Source organism: Anser brachyrhynchus, assembly GCF_964034855.1.
Source record: "Anser brachyrhynchus genome assembly, chromosome: 3".
NCBI lineage: Eukaryota > Metazoa > Chordata > Aves > Anseriformes > Anatidae > Anser > Anser brachyrhynchus.
This window is the reverse complement of record NC_137696.1, coordinates 70,331,252-70,356,291: the sequence shown is the minus strand read 5'-3', so window position 1 is coordinate 70,356,291 and position 25,040 is coordinate 70,331,252. Positions and strand designations below refer to the sequence as shown.

The window sequence follows — 25,040 nt, the reverse complement described above, 5'->3', positions numbered from 1 at the left end:
AATCAGAGAAAATTTGCCAACTTTATGGTATCTCAGTAATAGAATTTTTCCAGTTCTTGACCACTGTTCTATAGAAAAAAAAAAGAAAAAGAAAATAAAAAAGAAAATAAAAACAAAACAACAAAAAAACTGGGGAAATAAGCAATATTTTTTCTTAGAGCTGAAGTATTTCAGATTACTGGTAATGCTTATTATGTTTTGCGTAATTATGACAAAATCTGATGACGAGGTTACAGGCAAACCAGCAGAGCAAATCAGTCTCAAGACTGCTGTAGTGGTGATACTGAGTGCGAACTGGTAGGGTGAAATTCACTGGAGTAAAACATATGTCTTCTTGAGCTGTCTATGTTTCAGTCTTATTTGTAGAAATCTCAGATAAAGATGTGTAGTGCTGTTTTGTACTGTTAATTTGTGTATTAGTGTTAATAAGTAATACAAAAAATGAGTTTATTTAAGTAAAGGAATGGATTTTTCGATGGTGCAAGAATTTTTTCCTATTGGTAAGCATAGTACTACATTAACCAGGGTAGCTTAATTTTATTTTATTTTATTTTTTTCTTCTAAATGTGTTTCTACTGATGATGATTTGGATCCTCGTTCTGTAGGTATTATTTTTATTACTTTTATGCTGTGGCCTGTTGCACTGGTTAAGTAGGTAGGCAGGTTTCTTCTTTTGGTGGTACTAGGTTTTAAAGTTAGTACATGAATGGGTTGTGCTAAATGGGTGCATATTTAAGTCAATATAAGTAATGAACCATGCATACATTCTTGTTTATAATCCATATTTAAGATCTCTTTTACTTCATGTAGGCAGATTGCTGGATTACTATTTATAGTGGGTTGAAAACCTATGAATATTCATGACATATAATATGTCTTATATCTGATTATCTTGAAAGAAATACAGTTCCCATAAATAAATACTCGAACAAGCAAATGAACTGCAATAGAAATATAATGCACATCAGTGACATCCAAAGAACTGCGAAGCAGGCACTTCTAGTGAAAGATAAATCTCTGAATAATATAAAATAATTATTCTTTTTGCATATCACTTATTTAAAATACATGTATTTATACATCTTATGGAGGTGAATATTATTTGTCTAATTAAACTGTGGACATAGAAAAATAGTCTAGAATCATATAATAGAAAGAACACAGACATTCCTTGAAAAGTCTTGTACAACGTTCTCTTTTTAGTCGATATTCACCACAATCTCTTTTATTCTTCAAGCTGTATCATAGTTTATATCATAAAGAAGAGCTGTCTGAATTTTGCTTACTGTAATATACCCTAAATGCAAATGTTCAAAACTAGTGAAGATGATCTCTGCAAGCACAAATTGAAAGCAGATGAATGTTTCAATGTGTAGTTGCACATAAAATTAAAGGTTACTAACTAAACAGCTCACGCATTCTGAAGTAGTAAGCTATTTAGGATCAATTTGAACAGTTATTTTGTAAAATATTTTTCAAAACTTAAAAAAAAAAAAAAAAAAGATCTGGAAACCTGAGGAAAATTATTATGTTCTTGTGAATGTTCTAAATACTTAGGGTACTGGTAGTGCACTGAAAATTCAACTCTAGATATAGTTCCTATAAATGTTTTTAGATCAAACAAACTTGAACTACTGGGAACTCTAAGCTATTTTTTATAATCCTTCCAGGGATAACCATGCACACCACACTTAAGAGATAAATTTTCTCTCATTCTTAGAGCTTGAGAGCTCTTTGGAAAAATTAATTGTTCAATTTTTGCTTGCAACAAATTAAATAGAGCTGTGTTCCTTCTTGCTCTAATGATTGCAGACAGAAGCAGTTAAATCACCTTTGTAGGGTTCGTGGAGGGGCATGGGAGGAAGGCTTTTTGTTTTATTGCTGTCCTGGTTTCAGATGGGATGGAGTTAATTTTCTTCCTAGTAGCTAGCATGGTGCTGTGTTTTGGATTTAAGATGAGAATAATGCTGATAACAAACTGATGAGCTTAGTAGCCAAGAAGCCTGTGGCTGAAATCTCACCTTACAGAATAGTTTACTGAGGTGAAGCATCATTATTTGTATTGTGTTTGTACCATAGTACTTCTTAGCAATCCCATTGCACTTTTCTTCTGAAGGTGCTGCAACCTGCAAAGAGGAGATTAGAGAGGCTGGGACAGGTATCTGCAAAGCAGCAGTCTCAGCAGTTCCTGGCTGTGCCCTTCAGGCAGGTGCTGATGGTGGGGCAATTCCAAGGCTGCCCACTTCACCATTCCAATATCCCTTTTACTCTGGAAAACAATGTGCTCCCATCTAGACTTGGGAAGCTAAGGTGCTTGTAAGACATTAGGCTTGAAGTCCTTCCATCTCTGTTTAATTTGACCCAGCACTCTGTGAGGATCAAGCAAGACACCATTTCTGGGGCAGTCTCTCCAGTATCCCTGGTACGGGTTGTAACTTTACAGCCACAGTCTAGCCTGTTGTGCATGTGTGCTAACCGCTGGGTTTCCGCAGCATTGCAAATGAAACACTACAGTTTAAATCTGCCTGAATTATGCTATAGGTTAAAGTTTGTATACACGAATAAGATGCAGGGGGGACAGTGCAACAAGACTCAGCATGGATTACTCAATTACTCATAATTAGGATGGGGAGAATTAGTGAACAGTATACAAATTACAGTAGCCTGAAATACCAGTCTTAGTATCCCTCTTGCAGTGATTGGCAACTACCAGTTCAGAATGCTTAGCCTGAGCAAAAGCCATGGATAAATACAAAATAAAGTTGATGTGTTAGTTTCTGGAAAATCCTTACTGCTGCTGGCCAGATGTATCCATAATATTTTTGTGCTAATGTCTAGTCTGAAGTCTACCTGAATCTTCTTTCACTATTAGCTTAAGGTTTTTTACCTAGTGTCAATTTAAACAATTTAGCCAAATATAATCATCAGCAAAAGAGGCACTAGTACAATGGAATTTTATTTATTCACATATTTATTTATTTACAATTTTTAAGAAAACAATAACTTCCTCCTCCTCAAAGTAGCATGAGGACTTATTTGTTAATATGGGAGGGAAATCACCCTTGAGAGAGAATCATTCTCTGTATAAATTTCAGGAACTTTTTATGACAATGAGTTATGTAACAGAAGAAGCAATCATTGCACTGAACCTCTGATGATTTCCAGAGTCCACTGTTTTCTAGACAATCATAAAGTACCTCTACTTATAGTACCTCTATTATTTAATAGTACCTCTATTTTTTTCCATGTAGACCTTTGTATTTGTACAAGAATTTTATATTTTAATATAGCTTGGCTTAGTCTTATGACTCCTTTATATTTCTTGCAAAAGGGAAGGAAAAAAAATGAGCTAATATGAAAATACCTTTTAACTTTTATACCCATTTTTGTTTTGTTAATACTTAAGTCTTGGACCTTGGTTCTTTCAAGGTAACCACTGCAAACAGTCCCCTACAGAAATACAGTCACTGCATTGGGTCTTGTCTAAGAACCTTCCAGAGGGGAGTCACTCATCTGACTTTTACTTTTTGGATTGATTGCATTGAATCAGTGGCCCCATAGAGGTGCCTTTTGCTTTCTCTTGGCCGTGGAGGGAGCCCAGAGGTCTAGGTTAGAACAGATGTCTCTCTTGGAGAGCTGAATTTAAGTAAGAAGTATCTGTTTGTTTTCTTCAGTGTTTCTCTTTCCTGATGAATCTGAATTTTAGCTTAAAATACTGACTTAGGGGAAAGGACAGTTTATTTATATTAATTGGAGGTATTTTTAGGAATCTGTGTCCTCTTCTCCCCTGCCTTTCATCTCTCTTCATAAGATAATCGATCAACAAAGCTAGGAAAGTTACATAGGGTGATAGGGGCTGGTGCCCATGCTGGCCCAATGGCCACAGGAACTTCAGGGAGAAACCTGCAGCACTCCATCCTTTCTCATAGACTGCCTATGTGTCTTTCACAGCTACCTGGATGTTTATTGTTAACAGCAGAAACCTAATTGTTCTCCCAGCTGTGGTCTCTAATATCACTACTACTGCCACAACATTCCAGTTCCTTTTTAACATTTAGCTGTTAATGACTCATGTCTTATTTGTGAAAAGAAGCTCTCTTCTCATCACAACAGGAAGTTTCTGCTGCTTTTTCTTTTAATGCTTGTGATCATAATTCCCAATAATAATATTAAAGGTTTTTAAACATGAAATATCTTCCTTCTCTTGTTTAGGCTTTTTTTTTTTTTTCTCTCCCCCCCCCCCCCCCCCCCCCCCGATTCTTTGATTCTGTTAAGGTACTATTTTCTTCTTGCTTTTTAAAGCTAAATGCAGCTGTCTAATAGACTATGTTGCTTTCTCTTAGTACTTTAATTGTTATTATACCTCCTTGACCTAGAAGAACAAGGGCACTTTTTTCTAAAGCAAGCAAATTATATACTTCAGGTTGTGTAGCAACATGGTGCTGATGAGCAACTCCTTTAAAGATGTTCTGTAGAAAGCACTTTCAAATTACAATATACTGAACTAACAACATCTACGTTTTTTAGTATGGTATTCTTATACTCCTGTTAACAATGCAAAACTAATTCCATCATTAAAGTCAATGTAGTACATTTTCCTACACCTAAATTTAGATCTTAAGCATTTCAAATCATTTTTAAAACATTGTAATAAGAGTAGTTATTATTAATCTATTATTTTCATTAGTAAAAATATAACTGTGCATATTAAGAAAGTGAGAGGTAAAGCAAAATAAAAAATAGGCTTAATTAAATATAGGGATAAAAATAAGGTACAAGGACCGTTTTCAGAAATTATCCATCAAAAGTTATTTTCTTGAGCAACTGGGAGTGGAAATACATGTAAACCTATGCTTCTTAATTAAACTCTTCAGCTATATGTATGGAACAAAAGCAGTGTTTGTTAATCATAAAACTTTGATGTGTCTGAATGTCAGAATTATGCAGCATTGCTAGAGTTAAACTCTGTGGGTATCAGGGTTGTAATTAAAGTCCCCTCTGATCCCCCTGATGCCTAACCATTAATCCCTCTTTCTCTCCAGTTAGTGCTAAGTTTTGTCCTCATGCTGCTCTTGCCACAGATCAGCAGAGCTTATGGTGTCTGTAACTGGGGACTGGATGTAGGAAAACAAGGGGTCCGGTGACTGGAATAAATTGGCTGCCAGCATGGGACTGTAATTGAAGCAAAAAAATAGACAAAGCTCACCTTTCCTCTGCCCAGCAGAGAGTCATTTGCAATGATCTGTGCCACTAGCACAGGCATGGAAGAAGATGTCAGCCTCACCTTTTTTAATTAGGTGCTGAAGGCTAAAAATATTCTCCTTGTATGTGATAGAAAGACAAGATAAGGTACACATGCTGACTCCCACATGCTACAAAACTAGTGAGGTTGCATTTGCTGAATGGCAATTGAGTTAAAACCAGGAAAATGTAACATCCGTGCAAAGCTTCAGAGGCTAAAGCCAGAAAGAACTGTACATTTTACTTGCATACAGAAACCTTCACCTCCCACACACTGAGCTCTAATAGAGGCAGTGTGTCATGCTCCAAACCTGCAGACGTGCACAGGGTCAAAGAGTTGCCTTGTGCTCTTTCCAACTGCAAAGCATTGAGAGAGGTGAATAATACCACAAAAGACAGAGAGCTGTAGTTTTGTTAGTAAAGACATTCTGTCACCTTTTGAAACTGTATCTTGCTGTAGCAATTCAGAGACACTTTAAGCTGGAAAATGGTATACGTATTTTGGCAGGAATTAAACTTTCTAAAGAAGATGTAGAGCATTAGGCAGCTAGCAAAAAAGATATTTCGGTCTTAAATAAAAAGACCAAAATAACTGTGCCATGAAAAGTCCCTTGGCAAGAAGCTGTTAGCACTTTCTATTCTTGCTGAGTTTTGTCTAGTTTAAAACCATCCCAGCTACTCTGTATTGAAAAGCGCTACCATGACTAAACTTGAAGGCTGCTTTATTTGTATTCACTCAGAGGGGACCTGAATCACAAGCAGTGTGCAAAATACTGATCAGAGCATAATATTTAAGAAAACAGTCCCCCCTTTTCCTCAGATATATTTAATCCTATGGAAGACTTAAGTAGAACTATGAAAAATTAAATGCGTTGATGGCGATCTTTTCCCTTTCATGACACTAGCTGTCTAGTTACATCAGTGTGGTTACTCTGTCAAAAGGGTGCTGAAGTATGTAATCTTTCAGTTCAGCTTTCCAGCAGAGAAGTGATGACATTAGCTGCACAGTGTTCCTATTTTTAATGTAATGTATTTTATTTGAACACAAACATCAGTGTTTGTCCTAAGACGGTCCATTAGGATGCAAAGCTATAGTTCCTCCTAGGTATCTCAGACCCACATAACATTACATAGTCACGGAGACTAAGGCTAATAATAAATTAAATTCTACTATCTTTGGTATATCTTTCACATCCAAGACAGGGCATAACCCAGCCAAAAACCATGACAAAAAGCTTCCTCCAAGGATTAAAGCAAGTCAGACAGTATGGGTATCTTCACCTGGTGTCACATCCCAGATCAGATGTTTACAGGTTGCCTTTTTCATGTGGGTGGCTGGTAGCTTCAACTCCTAATATATTTTATACTTTTAATATTGGGAAAAGGATAATGTACTGAGAGGAACATGCTGTTCAATTATAGGAGGAAAACTCTTCATTAAAAATTTTGAAACCTTCACAAAACATGCAACTTATGAGACAGTCCATAAGTTTATCCCTGCATACTCTATTGCATTCCCCAAATCCTGCAATTTGGAATAATTTTGAGTACTTTAAATAGTACCTTGATGTCGTGTTCTTGTGGTGGTTTTACCCTGCTGGGCATCTGAGCTCACAGTATCACAGTATCCCAGTATCACAGATTTCTAGGTTGGAAGAGACCTCAAGATCATCGAGTCCAACCTCCGACCTAACACTAAGTACTCCACTAAACCATATCGCTAAGCTCTACATCTAAACATCTTTTAAAGACCTCCAGGGATGGTGACTCCACCACCTCCCTGGGCAGCCCGTTCCAATGCTTAATAACCCTTTCGGTAAAGAAGTACTTCCTAACATCCAACCTAAAACTCCCCTGTCGCAACTTTCGCCCATTCCCCCTCGTCCTGTCACCAGGCACGTGGGAGAACAGACCAACCCCCACCTCTCTACAGCCTCCTTTAAAGTAACTGTAGAGAGCGATAAGGTCGCCCCTGAGCCTCCTCTTCTCCAGGCTGAACAAGCCCAGCTCCCTCAGCCGCTCCTCGTAAGACTTGTTCTCCAGACCCCTCACCAGCTTGGTCGCCCTTCTCTGGACTCGCTCGAGCACGTCCATGTCCTTCCTGTAGCGAGGGGCCCAAAACTGAACACAGTACTCAAGGTGCGGCCTCACCAGAGCCGAGTACAGGGGGACAATCACTTCCCTAGACCTGCTGGCCACACTGCTTCTTATACAGGCCAGGATGCCGTTGGCCTTCTTGGCCACCTGGGCACACTGCTGGCTCATATTCAGCCGACTACCAACCAATACTCCCAGGTCCTTCTCGGCCAGGCAGCTTTCCAGCCACTCATCTCCCAGCCTGTAGCTCTGCTTGGGGTTGTTGCGCCCCAGGTGCAGGACCCGGCACTTGGCCTTGTTGAACTTCATGCAGTTGACCTCAGCCCATCGCTCCAGCCTATCCAGATCCTCCTGCAGAGCCTTCCTGCCCTCGAGCAGATCAACACACGCACTTAGCTTGGTGTCATCTGCAAACTTACTGAGGGTGCACTGGACGCCCTCATCCAGATCATCGATAAAGATATTAAAGAGGACCGGCCCCAGTACCGAGCCCTGGGGGACACCACTAGTGACCAGCCTCCAACCAGATTTGACTCCATTCACCACAACTCTCTGGGCCCGGCTATCCAGCCAGTTTCTAACCCAGCGAAGCGTACACCAGTCCAAGCCCCGAGCAGCCAGTTTCTTGAGGAGAATGTTGTGGGGAACGGTGTCAAAAGCCTTACTGAGGTCAAGGTAAACCACATCCACAGCCTTTCCCTCATCCACCAAGCGCGTCACTTTATCACAGAAGGAGATCAGGTTCGTCAAGCAGGACCTGCGTTTCATAAACCCATGCTGACTGGGCCTGATCGCCTGCTTGCCCTGCAAGTGCCGCGTGATGACCCTCAAGATAATCTGCTCCATGAGCTTTCCTGGCACTGAGGTCAAACTGACAGGCCTATAGTTCCCCAACAGGCCTATAGCTCCACCACAATCATTCTCTCACTCCCATTCCTCAAAGAGAAAGGGGGAGAAAATACAATGGAAAGGGCTCAAGGGTTGAGATAAGGACAGGGAGATCACTCAACCGTTATCGTCATGGGCAAAACAGACTCTATGTAGGGAGATTAATATAATTTATTGCCTATCACTAGCAGACAAAAGCAGTGAGAAACTAAAAGCAAACTGAAAATAACTTCCCCTTATTTGCTCCCTTCTACAACCACTTCTGAGCTGTGCAGGGGAACAGGCAATGGGGGCTGCGGTCAGTCCATGACGTTTTGTCTCCACCACTCCTTCAAGGTCCCTCCCTGCCCCTGCCCCACGCGGGGTCCCTCCCACGGGATGCCGTCCTTCCCGAACTGAGCCTGCGGGGGCTGCCCATAGGCAGCAGCTCTCCAAGAACTGCTCCCACACGGCTCCGTACCATGAGGTCCATCCCCCAGGAGCAAATTGCTCCAGCACAGGTCCCCCACGGGTGGCAGCTGCCCCCAGGCCTCCTGCTCCTGCGTGGGCTCCTCTCCACGGGCTGCAGCTCCGGCCCGGGGCCTGCTCCTGCGGGGGCTCTCCATGGGCCGCAGCCTCCTCCAGGCCACATCCACCTGCTCCACCGGGGGCTCCTCCACGGGCTCCAGTGTGGAGATCTGCTCCATGTGGGACCCATGGGCTGCAGCGGGACAACCTGCTCCACCAGAGGCCTCTCCACAGGCCACAGGGGAACTTCTGCTCTGGTGCCTGGAGCAGAAAGCTTTCCGCTGCCTCCTTCTGCACTGACTTTGGTGTCTGTAGGGCTGTTTCTCACTCCTCTCTCTCTCCCAGCTGCTGTGTCAAAGCATTTATTTATTTATTTATTTATTTATTTATTCCTTTCTTAAATCTACTCTCAAAGAGGCACAGACAAAATTGCTTATTGGTACAGCTCTTGCCAGCAGTGGGTCCCTGTTGGAGCTGTCTGAAACTGGTCCTTATCTAACATGGGACAGCTGCTGGATTCTTCTCATGGAGGCCACCCCTGCAGCCCCCTGCTACCAAAACCTTGCCCCGTAAACCCAATATAGCTCATAGTGTAAGGGCCAGTAAAATTGGCTTTAGCAAACTGATCTAAAAATTAAGACAATAATTTTCAGAATATTACATGGAAATTGGCTATAAACTCCAGCCAAAGAATTCTAAATTTTCACTGATTCTATATTGCTAGCTAGAATAAATCATACAAAATCCTGAGCATGATTCTGAAAACCATGATTTTTTTTTAACAAGGAATTATTAGAAGGGTGGGTTGCAAAGTGAAATATATAGACTAAGGATTGGTGGGATTTTTTATTTTTTATTTTTATTTTTTTTCTGATTTCTTCTCACTGGTCAACTGGAATAAAAGTTTCAGTTTTTCTTATAGAAGTTCATGCAATCTGCAGCATTTAAAATTAAACATCCTAAATTGTGACGCTTGCAGTAAAAACATGAGCAATGCAGAAAACTGCTTAATAGTGATTACAAGAGCAAAATACGACAGATTTATTAAATTTTGAAGTATTCAAGTTGATTATTCAAGTTGATTGAGACAATATTGTTTTAAACTATAGTCTATAAATAGAGTATTCTTCTCCAGTAGTTGTTTTTGGAAAACAAAATGCTGACAAGAGGATTAATGTAATAGCATTCACTTTAGTAGTTAAACTTTTTTTTTTTTCTTTTTCCCCTTAAAATGTGATTCAAAGTAAAATCACTCTTCAGTATGAGCACAATGATATAAGGTGATCATTTTAAAACTTGAATTCACAGTACCTGGTAATTTCCAGTATAGTTTACCAGATATATTTAGTATTTCTGTTATGAAATCTCAAATATCTAGAAAGCATATTGGTCAATGAAAATTGTGGTACAACAGAAAACATTACTCTTACTTCTTCTGACCTTCTCTACAGTGAGATGGCAAGAGAATGTATGTAACCAGATATAAAGTGGATAAAGAGAGGATTTATGCTCAAGCTGATCCTGTTGTTTTTGTAATTAGAAGCATTTTCTGGAAGAGGTGGTAGTATTGAGAGTTAAATGGATTGACACAGGAAGGTCCCAAAAAAGATTACAGCTGAGGAGGAAATGAAATCTGATCAGATGGTAAATATTTCAGTGCAGGGGCTGAGGGAGATTCCTTTCTAAGACTTCAGCATTGGTTTATTTGTGTGAATTGTTATTTCTATATGTTTTCATAAACATCTTTAGTATCCTCTAAAGAATCTCTATTTTCCCTGTATACCTAAACAGACTGCACTTGCAATGATGTAGGAAAACAAAACAAAACAAAATTACAGTCTGTAACAGATCAAAGTCACTGTGCATTTAAGGTACCTGAATTTACCTATGCACCTATGTAGGCAGGTTTTAATGATTTAAAAACTTTTAAAGTAGTTCCATCCATACTTCAGAAAGGGAGCATCTTTAATTATTTTTAAACACAGCTGAATTAATTGAATATCATTCGCAGATATCAACATGAAGTGTAGGAGATTGCATTCAAAAGCTTTGCATCTTTACTTGATTTTGTAAAGTCAGTAATGCTCGCCTATACATGTAATTGTAGGATAAAATCTTTCAAAGTGCCTGTACAACATTTTTTGGTTCTTTATAATCTCAACATCCTTTAGAGTTATAACTAGTTGCATACTCAACATTTTTTGCTACGTTCACCAGTGTGTTCGTATGTCATGGGGTCCATATGTAATAATAAAATTTTTTGTGTGTGTGTGTGTGTTTTGATCTAAATACTTGTTCTCCTTCCACTGAGCTCCACTGTTACTAAGTGATATTTTACAGCAAAAATAATAACGCATTTAAAATTTTATAACAAACCCATAGTTATGAGAAAAAAAAAATCAATAAAATACCATCTTTTGTTCAGGAGATTTCTTTCTATACAGACTAATAAAAATGCTTAGGGCTCAAAATGAGTCCTTCAAGAATCAGATAAACCTTCTTTTAAGACACCTAAAAAAGTGGCAGCAATGTTATCTAAATGGCAGTCTGTAAAAAGGTAAAAACAGGACACACACTACCACTTCATCTCTTGAACACAGATGGTAATGATAAAGTTGATAGAATAATTTAGAGAAGGCTTCAAGATTTTCCACTAATTTGAGGTACATGGAATTCCAGGTAATTTGAGGTACATAGACAATGATAAATTCATTGTTTCATAAGATGACAAATGAAAACTTGTAATTCATGGGAGGTCTGGGTATCATGGGAAAACAGTACAGATTTTCAGTTAATATCTGAAACAAAGCAAGAAAAAAACAAACCACCATGACCAAAAACAAAAACACAAGAGTGCTCTGATGGAAAGGGAGTTTTGTTTAGGTTGAAAATTTGGTATATAGGCTCAGTCATTACCCAACACAGTAAAGAAAGCCCTGGCAAATTTATCAGGGAGAGTTCCAATTTTATATTGAAGCTTTCTTTTGGAGACAATTGCAACAGGACAAGACTTTTTTATTATTTATTTTATTTTTATTTATTTATTTATTTTAAATTATTTTTAATGAAAGCATTTAAACATAGATTTTACAAAGAAATGTTTAGACTTCTATGGCTGGAAAAAAAGTCTAATGGCTTGTTTACTTTCACAAGGAGAACTGTCTGACAGGAGATCTTATCAACTAGTAGCTGAGTCAGCAAATTTGGATTTGGGATGAGATGAGATGAGATGAGATGAGATGAGATGAATAAGACAATTGTTCAAGGATGCCTGGATGAAGAATAGTACAAGTTCAAATGAAGAGGATTTAATGAAATTGATCACCCATTACTCAGAAAGACCAGTGATAATTAAATCACTGAAGAGAAATCTGATTTATCACAGCACCAAATCTCAGAGCAGTTACGGTTAGTGGTGAAAACAACAATTGGCAAAAGTAATATTTGCTTTTTTTGGAAATCATTGACATAAATTAGGTCGTGTCTCTTTTGTTAGTTAATGGAGCCCTGCATGTCCTATTTCCCATCGTGCCAATTTCTATAATTTATATCTACAGTAGTGACTGTTGCAGCATGAAGAAAGAAAGACAGCATTTTAATATGCATGTCCTGTTACAGTTCTAGGAGTATGTATCTATTGTTTGTGTTTACTGGCAATGAAGTTGATGCCAGTTGGTATACTTAGGTATGTAAGATTAATCTGTACCAAACAGACAATACAAAGCAGATTTCTGTATGACCATTCCAGATGACCATCCCCACTGTCTACACTGTTACTAACAGAAATTCATGCTTGTGTAGTGAGTATGCTGCTGGAGGACCTCTGAGAGGACTTCTGAGGAAGGCACCCTGTATACAAATAGCATGTGGGGCATTCTACCCTGGCATATTACTTCAGCCTTGGTTTCACCTGCAGAAAAAGAAACTTTTCAAGTGCACTTCAATCTCATTTAAAGTACATTTCAAGGTGCAGTTGAGTTCATAACACAACTAAAATACAGATGCAATGTAATGCATGTCTGTAACAATTTGCAAGTGAAAAGAAGTGCTACAGTGCATTAAGTGGATTATGTAGATGTATCCTGCTCAGCATGCATTCTTCTTGCCATACCACCTTCTTCCTCGTTTTGCCAGTCCTGCCAGACAGATACTTAGGAACCCTTCTGTTTAATTACTGGTTTTGAAAACATCATGATTGCCTTCATAATGGACACCTCTTATTATTTTGGTGGGGTGATTCCTAGTGTTACATGGTATTTTTGTAATACGTTATATTCATTTTTTCCCCTAAATTTTGCCATAGAAGTCTATTCAGTAAGGTGACAACACAAGATGAAATACAGATTTGTTCTTGGTGTGCTAAACCAGATTGTATCTATAGACAGAAATAGTTAGAGGTTACTTCTCTTTGGCATGTGCAATATTTATATCAGTATAGCTACAAATGTCATATAAGCATCTTATCTGTGATTGTTTCCATCTATGGCATGACATAATTTTCTGATTATAATTGGAAATATTATTCCAATATTATATTAATTTTCTAATAATATTTTACAATATTAGCATAGATCTAGGTATGTAATTGCTCTAGTTCATTTTGCTTGTGATATCTTTTAAAGTATATAGCATATACTAAAGTATATATGTTGTGTTTGTGGTGTATGTTCTGCATAAGCCTTTTTGAAGGTATAAAGTTCACATCTTGAAAATGGCATTGGGTAGAAGAGGATCTCATAGGCATATACATATTAAATCTGAGGAGCAAGTTCATTCGTATCAGGTTTATTTTTCCCCAAGGTCTATATCCACTATCGGTGATTTGTTTAATGAATGCATTTTAGCTATTGCTTCAGATCTCTCAGGATTAGAGTTCTTAAATATTTTAATGTCATTAGCTACTATTGGATATCTCAGTGTAATTCTAAATAAGATAGTTGTACTGAGGTGTTCAGTGTTCTGTTCAGTCAGATATATTTTTTCCTGAATATTAATCTTAAAAGAAGTTTTGCCTCTGCTACCGGCTTTGGTCTAACCATCTAGTAATCTTTCTTAAGAGAAAAGATAGTAAAGGCTGGTTGCATTACTGTGTATGGATTATATTTAACTCATGTAGATAAAGAACTTTAAAAGCACGTTTTAGTGGCGGGCTTGTCAGTACTTGGTTAAAGGTTGGACTAGGTGATCTTAGAGGACTTTTCCAACCTGAATGATTCTATGATTCTACGTGTCCTTCCTGTCAAAGGATTTATTTTGCTTAGCTGTGTGTATTTTTTAGAGTTTACTCTTGGTGTAAGTGTTTACATTTTTTTTTTAGTGGAGCTTTTTTTTTTTTTTTTTCTCTTTTCCAACATTTTTCTTCAACAGTGCTATTTAACTCTGCAAATGATATTTCCTGTTGCTGGTATTTTCTTTGACAGAAGATATCATCACACAATGATTTGTTTCATTGAAGGATTCCAGCCTGTCACCAGTGAAGCCTATGAAGGCAGTGTCTTTGAGGAGTCACTTTGAGGAGTTAAGTAGTATCCATATCAAAGAGAGTCTGAAAGGAAGAGATTCTTAGAGTGATATCTATGTGGGTTGATATTGTTGATCAACTTCCCAGAGCTGTTATTTTTAAATTTTATTAGGTTTGAAAACATTAGTGGTATTTCTTTAAATAAGCAGAATAAGCTGAAAACAGATGTAGTTGCAAGAAGCAGGAATAGTGTCTCTGTTTACAAATCTTTACCATGTAGAAAACATTCTTTGTGTTTACTTGAGGGCCTGTACTTGTGCAGGGGTTGATTGTCTGATTGTCTGTTGCTAAGAGTTTCACAGACGTCCCAATGAGAATCATTGGGTTTACTGTCCACACCCCCACTTTTTTTTTTTTTTATCAATTCAGCAGTGAATTTGTGAAGGAGCTGGGTCTGCTTTCCTTGATCTCTAAATACCAGATAAGTTTGCATGGCAAGCTGTGTTCCTTTTACTCATGATACTAGATCTCCAAAGGGAAGTAATGTTCTGCTCTGTATCACAATATAGGCCCTTCAGAGCTGTAAAGACTAGAAATCCCTCTTCTAACTTGGACTTACTGCAGTATTGGGTCTATAATTAAATAAGTTTACTGTAACAGCGCTATATTTCCATGTTCAAGTTTAACTTAAAACAGCTGTTTCGTTTGTGGGAGAAATACTTAATATTGAGAGCCAGAATTGAACAGCATTCATCTGCAGGTGTGCAGGTGGATGCTTTCTTGTCCACCTGATTCTGCCTGTGACAAAGCACTTGAGATGTATGTGAGTGTTGACTAATGCTCTAATTCAGGAAGCTTTTATTCCACTGCTGTGCAGCTGTGATCTGGATGTACCTAATTAGTCCCATATGAGTAAACACCAGTTCTGTGTTCAGAATCTATCCAAAAATTTCCTTTAGAACAAGTTTTCTTGATAAGGCAGTCACATTTCCTTAGGTAGATACAGGAGAAATATAGTTCAAGATATACTTGGAAGGAAGTAGAGCAGGAGGGGTTGGGGGGAACAGGGAGATCAGTATAACAATACAAAATGTTAGCTACATAAAAGTCTTTCAATAGAAATGGAAGGCTGCCTGTCATTATAGTACTTCACCATATTATTCTATCATTGGTAAAGTATATTAGCCTAATTTCATTTATTACAAATGTTTCAATGTTAGAAATTAAAAACAATAACAAGAACGAAACAACAAGAAAAAAAACACCCCACTTTTTTTGAACATAACTGACCAAAAATGTATACAATGCCCAGGAGTGAGTCCTGCCACTGCCTCGTAGATTTCCTTCAATACTTTCTTTACCAGAGCTGGCGTAGGGTTTCATTTCCAGTTTTTGTGTCCATATTATACTGATGATTTATTTATACTATGCTTTGCTAATCCATTTTCTCTTCTTCCTAAATTTTGAATTTGTGGTAGAAATTCTATTTTTCACCCCAATAAATTTGCAATAATATTGCAATTGTTGTCATTTCTATGACATCTGCGTTTGTGATCTAATGTACTTTTTGTTTTGTTCTCCCATGATACTGTAGTTCTCCTCTGAATGTTATTCTGCTTCAATAGAAGATATTGCCATGTTAGATTTTTTCTCCAAAATTGATGTTTTGGGAGGAGAACAAAATAAGAAAGTGATTACAAATATTTTCAGACCTTTCTTTTTGAAGTTGGTTACTACATTTTGGTGAAGAGGGTGTTAGGGAAGGTAATTGCCTTCTGGCATCTGCAAAGCTCTTTTGATGTTGCATAATGTAAAATAGGGTATTTTCTTAAAGTAATATTTTTTTTTTTTTTTATTGCCATAAGGCAAAAGTAAATTAAGAGTTCAGAGAAAATTTTGATTTTATTCTTCTGGATTCTAATTTTAAAATCTTAGCTGCAAACTGATATGAGATTTGAAACTGATCGTGTTGTTGATGAAAATCATTCAGCATCTGGCAAAGTCGATCCACTTGTATGCACTTAATGTGTCAGTTATGGATTCATTTGTTTTATTTAATTAGCTGGGCTCTTGTACTCATTCCCCTGCAACACTGAAGTGTAATGTTTATAGAAGTGCATGTGACCTTGGAGATATACTCCTAGCCATTCCATCATCTCCTGAGAATACAAAATCCATATGGTGCTCTCCAGAAAGGAAAGCATTTATGCTGCCTTGATGCCAAATTAGTTGTCATTACATTTGAATAAAAGGTGAACTGTTCGAGGCAAAATCTAATTATCATCTATTGCTGCTTATATCCTTTGTGCAAATTGAAATTTTACATTTTTTAATAACAGTGCAGAAGAACAAAGTACATCTTTGTCAATTTTGCTTGTTATTGCCATCTATACTGGTGTCATAAACTCTGGTACAGACAGACTGACTGACAGAATAGCTAGAGAGCTAATTACTTGAATTAAGTTTCATGAAAGCTATTAATAAAGTGCTGTCACAATTATCACATGTGAAAACATGAAAAGAGTGCTGCATTATGGAGCAAGGCATTTAAAAATATATTTCTATTGAAGAATGAACATGACTTGACTGAAATTATTTCCAAACTTCTAATGAATTTTTAATCCAAATAATTCATTGAGAACGTGGATATCTTAGGTTTCATGAATGAAAAAAAAAATAAATCAACTTGCAGCTCAAAACTTTTAATTTCAAAATGCACTTTTTAAAAATGATCATCATTCACAAAGTTCGTCTCCTAAACTAAGTCAGGGCCAGATTTCTCTCAGTATCCATTTGTAGGTCGCAGAGCTTGAAAAAGTTAAACTCCTATTTTCAATTTGTCAAAACCATTTACCATTGTGACACTGATGACCAGACTTTGTAGAGCTGATTATGCCTTCTGGTTTTCCCTTGCAAATTGTTTCTTGACCATGGGAGTCTGAAAATTCTGGTAGCAGTGCACTCCCCGCATGAAGCATCTGCTGAAGCTTCCAAGCAGAATTCAGTTCGAAGGACTTTCATTTTTATAGCTTTTTAAATGCACCAAAAGAAGCTTTCTGGAGCATGTTCTGTTCACAGATGGTTTCAACAACAGCTACATTAGTGACAAGTAGACTTGATATCCTGTTTGGGTGTGCTTTCACATTAGGACAACACATCTCTTGAGGGGAGTATGGCTGGACTTCTCTGTTCTCAAGTAGCTAAGACAATTTTCAAGCTGAGCATATTTTATGTGAACATCAAATAGTCAGCTGCCAAGTGATGACACTTCTGAAATTCCTTGTGCTCGTAACACATAAATAAGATTGCAAGTAAAAACAGAATTGTATTGGTAATATTAGATAAATGCTGTCTTGCTTGAGCTCCTAAAAGCCATATTAATATCTTTTACATTTAAATTATGCAGCTGGATTCATTCTTAGCATCTCAAATTCAAATTTGTAATTTAAATGGATTTTTTAATGTATATTAATTTTAATGAATGTCTGGGAGGTTTATTGAAGGGAGGTAAAGTATTGTCTTTGAAGCCTCACTGGCTAATCAAATAGCTACAAATAACCTTTGATATTCTAAGTCCCTACGCAGAGCTGATTCCTCTCATTAGAGATGTTGAAGAAATGGCACCTGAAGTTGGGAATGGACCTGAATGTAAGTCCAGCTTCCTATTTCCCTGCCCGCCCCCCCCCCCCCCCCCCTTCAGTATGGGTTTTAAGCACTGACAAATTTTTGGTCCATGTTCATTTGCCAAGGAAAACTCATCATATTTAATCTGGCATTCATGCACATGCTCAGATATCAGTCAAGGAGGGACGGCTGAGGGAAAAAAGTATACACCCTTAATTTGTGCATGCTCCATCCAGCCAATATAGCAAAAACAGAGAAACTTTAGCACGGTTCTCATCAAGATTTCAGAGGGAATGCCATAAAATTTGGGGTAGTGTAAAGAAGTATGTGGACTGGGAAACTTCTTTCTGCAACTAAATGTTGCTGAGAATGGCTATCAGTTCCTCTACAACAGCTCCAAACTCTTTTGTTATTCTCAAAAATAGATTACTATAGGTTGATCTTTGAGAAAAAAACGCTATATAAATGTTAATGCAGGCAGCTGTACTTATAGTTTCCATTTTTGAAAACATGAGTTTGACACCAAGAAGTTCATTCAATTGCCAAAATAAAAATGGAAAAAAAAAAAAAAAAAAAGCCAGTGTGGAAGCTGGTCAGGGGCAGGAACCATTCAGTCTTAGCTCTTGCACATACTTAAACAACCAACCAAATAATTTTACTTTACTTTTTCTATTCTTTATCTTGGATCATTCTGACAGACTACATTTTGGTCCTATTTGGATTATGCATTTGTCCTTATAGTATTCATGGCAGTCTGTGGTTTACGTCTACATTTATATGTATATGTTCATAGCTTCTTGAAAATGTACCTCATACTAAATGTGTGTGCATGTTTATATACCTAATATATGTGTGTGTTTACATTCATATTTCTGTGCAATAAAAAAAATAAAATAATAAAATAATTAAAAAGGAACTTTGTGGGAATTACAGCAGGTTCAATGTGAACCAAATTATCAAATTAGGTTATATTTGCTCTATTAGTATGACATCAAAGTATTTGATTTTTACGGTTTTACTAGTTTAGGCCTGGAATCACAAGTCTGCCTCTCTTTTCACAGAATTTTAGCTGAGAAACTGTGTATTGAGTGGGCCATAGAACAGGAATTACCCATGCCCACTGAAGATACAGATTTCAAATTAGATATTTTATACTAGTGAGCAAATGTGAGCTGATTGGCACTACCAGGGCTTGTAAAGGTCGGTCTGTAGTTTAGACACCATCTAGGTATAAAATGAGGGCTTAGTGGTCCAGACCTAAAGTTAGAAAGCAGTCTCTGTTCACACAGTTCTGCCTGTCTGTCTGAGACAGGAAACATGCAAACCTATTTTGCCATTGTCTTTGTGATAGCCTTGGGGATGAAACTTTGAAATGTGCAGTTCCCTCTCCTAGATTTCCCAGGAAAGGTTTCAAAAGTAAGTTATCCCTGGTGTACCTAAGGTTTCAAAAGTAAGTTATCCCTGGTGTACCTAGTTAAATACCTTCCTTCTCATCTTGCTTCCTTGTGCACTGGGCTGCACACCAAGTTGGCTGTATTTCAATGCTGCTGAATGTGTACAGTTTGATAAGCATGCTGTAGCAAATCTTCAGGATGAAAGGCACTGTATAAACGTCAAGTTATTTACCCATTTTAAAGGATTTCATCCTCCAGAACCACAAATTCAGCACCATTTGCTAATATAAAATTAACTTTTTAATGTTGTAGGGCCATCCGACACTAACACATATATTAGCATCCACATTCTTGCTGTGAGGGGGCAAAGGCTGATTTGGCTAGAAGGTGAAGCTTCAACAAGTTACATGCTTTATTCCCATAAATAAAGCATGATTTGGAGTCATATTAATTGTCCATACCAGGACTAACAGTTCAGCAACTTCCACTGATCTGTCACCTTGCCTTCTTTTGACAAGGTGGACCAAGTATGCTCACATACATATGGTCAGCACTGACAGAAATCAGGAGGAGAAGAATACAATCAAGGGTAGAAAGGATTCCAAGTTTCTTATTGATAAAGGCAGCATAGAATACTGCATCATTTATGTCTATTACTATATTTGCTTCATGGAAGATTAATAACTTCTTTTATAGCAATTTGTTGTGATTTCTTAAAAACTTTAAAAAATAGCAGAAAACCTCCTTGTTTATTTCCAGACTCATGATGTATTACAGACCTTGTGTTTTATCTTGGTGTTCCATCACAAATTACTTCTGTGTCAGACCATTTCCTTCAGCTTTCTGTTGCCTAAATTTGTCTTACTACTCTCATGTCCTTTTCTTAGAAAAAAAAAATCAATAGAAAGTGCTTTTAGCAATGGCACAGCACAGTGGTTTACTGCAGTGTAGGTGCTGGGTGGTGTCAACACTGCTGACCTTCTATATATTGGGATTTCGGTTAAGTAGCAGATATCATGTGGTGCTCCTTTAATACGTGTCTTTATGGTGCCTGAACATGTCTGGAGCTGGGCTTTGTTAATACATGTTTGCTTTGGATTCTGAGAGAAGCTTTAATGTAGAATCTTAACTACCATTTTTAAAATTCTTCTTAAAGAATGTTCACATTTAAAGCATTTCTATTAACAATATAATACTGAAAAAAGGGAACATAAAAATATAACATGAAAACACATCCTGTCTTCACTAGGCTTTTACTGTCATTTACAGTAGGGTAAGGCTTTATCGCTTATTTCTTATTTAAGACCTGTAAATACAACTTCGTATGTTTAAAACAAGCAAACAACAATATCAAACCCTTTGGGATAATGTCTATTTCATTTTCAAGACGGTATGCATGAGATTTCAGGTCCTGAAACCTAAGCTCTAGAGAAAAATTGGTCAGAATTCAAAACCGTCTATAAGTCATAGTCAAGAAATACTTCCTTGTTTGGCAATGGCCCTAGTATTAGTACTTCTCAAGTGCCTCTTGGCAAAGGCGAATGGGAATCACAGCCAGATGCAGTAAAATAATATAGTTTTCTCTCTTGATCGGAAGACCTGAGTTCAAGGCTTTCTTCAGCTCTTGTGGGCTTGAATCTGTAGTGTAACCAAGTAATTGTCCCAGCTGTCCCTGTGGCCCTGCAGTCTTGTATGGGGGGAGCATGATCCACCCCTGGCTGGAATCAGGCACCATGTAGACAGGACTGTAAGGACAGGGCAAGGAAGAGAGGAAGGCAACAGGGAGCTTCACAGTCTGCAAACGGTCCAATGTGAATGGGATGCTAGACCAGTTCCTGAGAATAGGTATACAATTTGTATAGCATTTTCCTTTGAACTATTCTCCTCTGCATCTTATTAGTTGCTTCTCCACAGCATAGGGGTAGGCTGATACATGGCTTTCTTTGAAGTCTTCAGAGCTAGAAAAAAAGATTTAAACTAAGATAGTACTTAATATTTAGTATCTTCAGCTGGTTTATCTGAATAATTCTGATTTAGATCTCTCATGTTTACATGGTCATTACTTGCCTTATTTCATTACTTGCCTAAGGAAACATTTAGGTATGTTTCTACTAACATTGAGTAGAAGGGAGGTGAAGGCAGCCTTTCACAGTACCTACATTTTTTACACAGTCTATTTTGCAGGAACTCTCCAGTGCTGAATGTTGAGGTCAGGACGGGTTCTCCCGCTGTGGTGAGAATCTCGTCTTTCCTCTACTCTGTTCATCCTCCCCTGTTACATTTTATTCTATTTTATTTTATTTTTAATAAGTATTACAGCTGAATATCTTTTGTCTTCCTTTAGAATTGTAATGTCTGACTGAAATAAAAAGGCTTCAATCTCTAGATGCTTTGTGATTTTCACAGGCCCAAGTTAAGTTGCAAGAGAGAGAAATTTTCAAAAGTATTGTCTTCAGAACACAAAATAGGATGTAGCACTACTACTTACTTTAACGTGTGTGTGTGTAAGGAAGACGTAGCTTGTCATCAAGCTGTGAGATAAAGCGTCACAAATTTCAGTGCGTTCCTGATCAATCTTTGTTGCTGAAGTTAGCCCAGGATTAATGTCTGCAGAGACAAACCGTAGGAAACAGGAACCTGTATGGTAAATGTGGGACTTCAGAAACATTCTGTGAGGAAAGCTATGAAAACTATAATCTATTTCTGAGACAAAATAAGTGAAGAAAATGCAAGTAGAAATGACTAACTGAAGCCATCTTTTAAATACCTTGAGAAACAGTATAAAGTCATTTAGGAGTTCTTTTTGTTTTATTATTTTTTTTAATTACTTAATCTATCTTTTTGTCTTTTTATTTCCTGCCTAATGAAGATGATTTAGCTTCAGATGCTTTAGTAAAAGCATTCTGTACAGAACTGTGGGAATACAAAGGATTTGAAGGAGTAAAAATAAGCTACAGAAATGAAATGTCTAACGCAGGTAAACACAGAAAGTGCTGTTTTGCATTTTGCCCAATTATTTATTGTTCACTGAGACAAGTAAAGGTCATCTTTTGCTAATGGCATTATAACCTTGGCCTCCTTGGTATCAAAATGTTAAATATTATAAAGAAATGTTTCTGTGAGAGGAGGATTTTAATTATAATAAATCTTTATGTTTTCATTTTACCACCAGTCCATTTTCTCTCCATACTGAAGTTCTCACTAATTTATTCATGACCTTTAACTGCTTTTAAGAAATGTAGATTGGGAATTATTGTGCTCCTTGCCATTGGAAGTGCCAAGGCAGGAATGCCTTGAAAAGCTTCAAGGGATTTTATTAATGAGATCCATTTCTCACACAAGAATAAAGCAGGTGAAGCTGCTGTTTTTGCTCATCCTGGCATATATGTGGAGGATCAATGTTTAAAATCACATGGAAATTTTTGATCTAAAATAAACAAGCAGTCAGAGCACGAGGCAATTTATGACGAATAACCTGATTGGTTTAGGATTAATTTTCAGGCTTTGAAATTCTGACTTTCCCCTACCCTATAAGTTGGGATAGTAAGAAAAAACAGTTGGCATTCAAAGGCTGAATGAGAAAAGAAAATTTTTCTCCATGTGTGCATGTATACGTAGGAGTATATAACACATCTGCATATGTGTATGTAACATATGTTCAGAAACAGATGTATTACTTCCCAAATTACCTTCATCACAATAAGTTAACGCTGTAGATAGAAACTTCAAAGAAAAGTTTAAATAGCAGTTACATGGGAAACATTCACATTTCTACATAGTTTTCCCTTTTTTCAACCCAGTGCTGCAAATTCTTTGCCACTAAGCAAAGTCCAAAAACGTGGAAGATTGACAAGAGTGGAAAGCTTGGGAACCCCATGGAAAACTCTCTGGATTTTTATTTCCCATACCATGATCTACTCTGAATAATTCCTCCATACGCTGCTGGGATTAGGCTTGGAGATAAGGGGGAAAAGGGGCAGGGAGAAAGACATTGGTGAATACCTAGAATGAAGATAGAGGCCATGAGAGAAGGAAGGAAGACTTAGCAAACAGGTATTCAGTTTACGAGCCAAGACTGGATGGCCAAGCAGTCAAGTCTTCAGATGTATGAATCTGTTGAAACTGTCACTGTTGAGGACTATGAGAGCTGTGATCTCCCCACATGAGCAGTTCTCATCATATGTAGGACTGCCAGGGACACAGGAACTGAAGCACAAGGATTCATGTCCATACATGTTCTCTGCTGGCTTCTGTACAGGGTGCATCAGGGAACAACTTCAGTAAGATATTAATGGGCATACCAAACTGGGGTTAGGAGCCTTTTTTGAAAAAAATTAATTCAGATTAGGGAGACGAAGATTCTGTCTGTGCCCACAGGAGAGGGAATGGTACCAATAGCCTGAGCGAGAGTTAGAAATGAAAATGCTAGAGAAGGATGCTGAAACTCAAATGGGAGAATAAGATCAGGAAAGACTAAGAAAAGCATACACTCTCTCAGAGACCTTATGTTTGTGAATAATTGTGAAATATTGACAAAGTTTGCATCTTAGTCAAACTGCCAGAAGATTGCAATTTCTTGGTTTACGTGCTTCCAGCAGGACATTCTGGCATGGATCTGTATGATCTAACTATTTTGATGACCAAAACTTCAAGTTGACTATTACCTTAATATTTTTCAGAATTATTTTAATTACTATGAAATACAAATTCAGATCTCTAGTGATTAACAGTCTAGATCAGTAAATCCTTGTTAGTATACTTAATGTAAAAATTAATTATTTTTGACAGTCTGTCCTATGCAGTAGATTTTGTCTAGAAAAATATAATTAGCCTGTCTTAACTTTATTTACTCTTATTCTATACCTACTTTCTACTGTACAGCAAAGTAAAATAAAACCTTTCAGAAACCTCTTCAACTCACTTCATATTTTGTAGGAAAATGCACTTTGGGACAGACATACCAGTGAAAGAATAACAGTTTTAAGAAGGATTAATTTAGACTTATGACAAATTCAGTTGTAACCTTTGTAGGGGAATGACTATTATTGGTATGTTCTGTTGGAGGTCATGGGAAGCTCATGTCCTATTTCTTTTCTAATGAGTAAGCGATATGCTCCTTGACAGCAGTAGAAATATTTTTTTCTAGTATAGTGTCTTGTGGCTAAAGTAGGGTTTTATTATTTTATCAATGTAAGGTGTGATACAGTGGAAACAAAGAATAAAGTTTTGATCTCCATAGTAAAAATACTAAATATACTGTAGAAAGACATTTACTGTGATGTCCTTTTTAAGAGTCTCTTCTGTCTATCCCTTAAATATGTGTATGACTTCTTTTCATTTATGAATGCTTTGACAAGAGGAGGCTCAGAGGGGAAGTTATTGTTCTCTACAACTATCTGAAAGGAAGTTGTGGGGAGATGGGGATTGGCCTCTTCTCTCAGATAACTAGTGATAGGACAAGAGGGAATGGCCTTAAGTTCTGCCAGGGGATGTTCCGGTTGGAAATTAGAAGACGTTTGTTCTCAGAAGGAGTAGTTAGACATTAGTAGGTTGCCCAGGGAGGTGGTGGAGTCACCATCCCTGGGGGTGTTTAAGGAAAGGTTGGACATGGTGTTCGGAGACATGGTTTAGTGGGTGATATTGGTGGTGGGGGGATGGTTGGACCAGATGGTCTTGGAGGTCTTTTCCAACCTTAATTATTCTATGATTCTATGACAACAGGATTATCTGTACATCTTTGCTGGTGACAAGAGCTATCCTCTTCTGAGGAAATCCTTGGCATTGTAAAAATTCTTGTACAGCATCATAAGATGCATTGCATCACATCA

General features: G+C 37.5%; 1 protein-coding gene across 1 annotated transcript in view; it reads left to right on the top strand.

Annotated features, from left to right (window-relative positions):
- Positions 1-25,040, top strand: part of NKAIN2 (sodium/potassium transporting ATPase interacting 2) — a gene marked incomplete at its 3' end in the record, with an annotated part of 509,777 nt that overhangs the window by 109,523 nt on the left and 375,214 nt on the right. Inside the window, exon 5 of the mRNA XM_080588355.1 lies at positions 17,799-17,842. Within this exon, the coding sequence (XP_080444481.1) occupies positions 17,799-17,842 (44 nt within the window). The remainder of the gene's footprint in view (positions 1-17,798; positions 17,843-25,040) is intronic.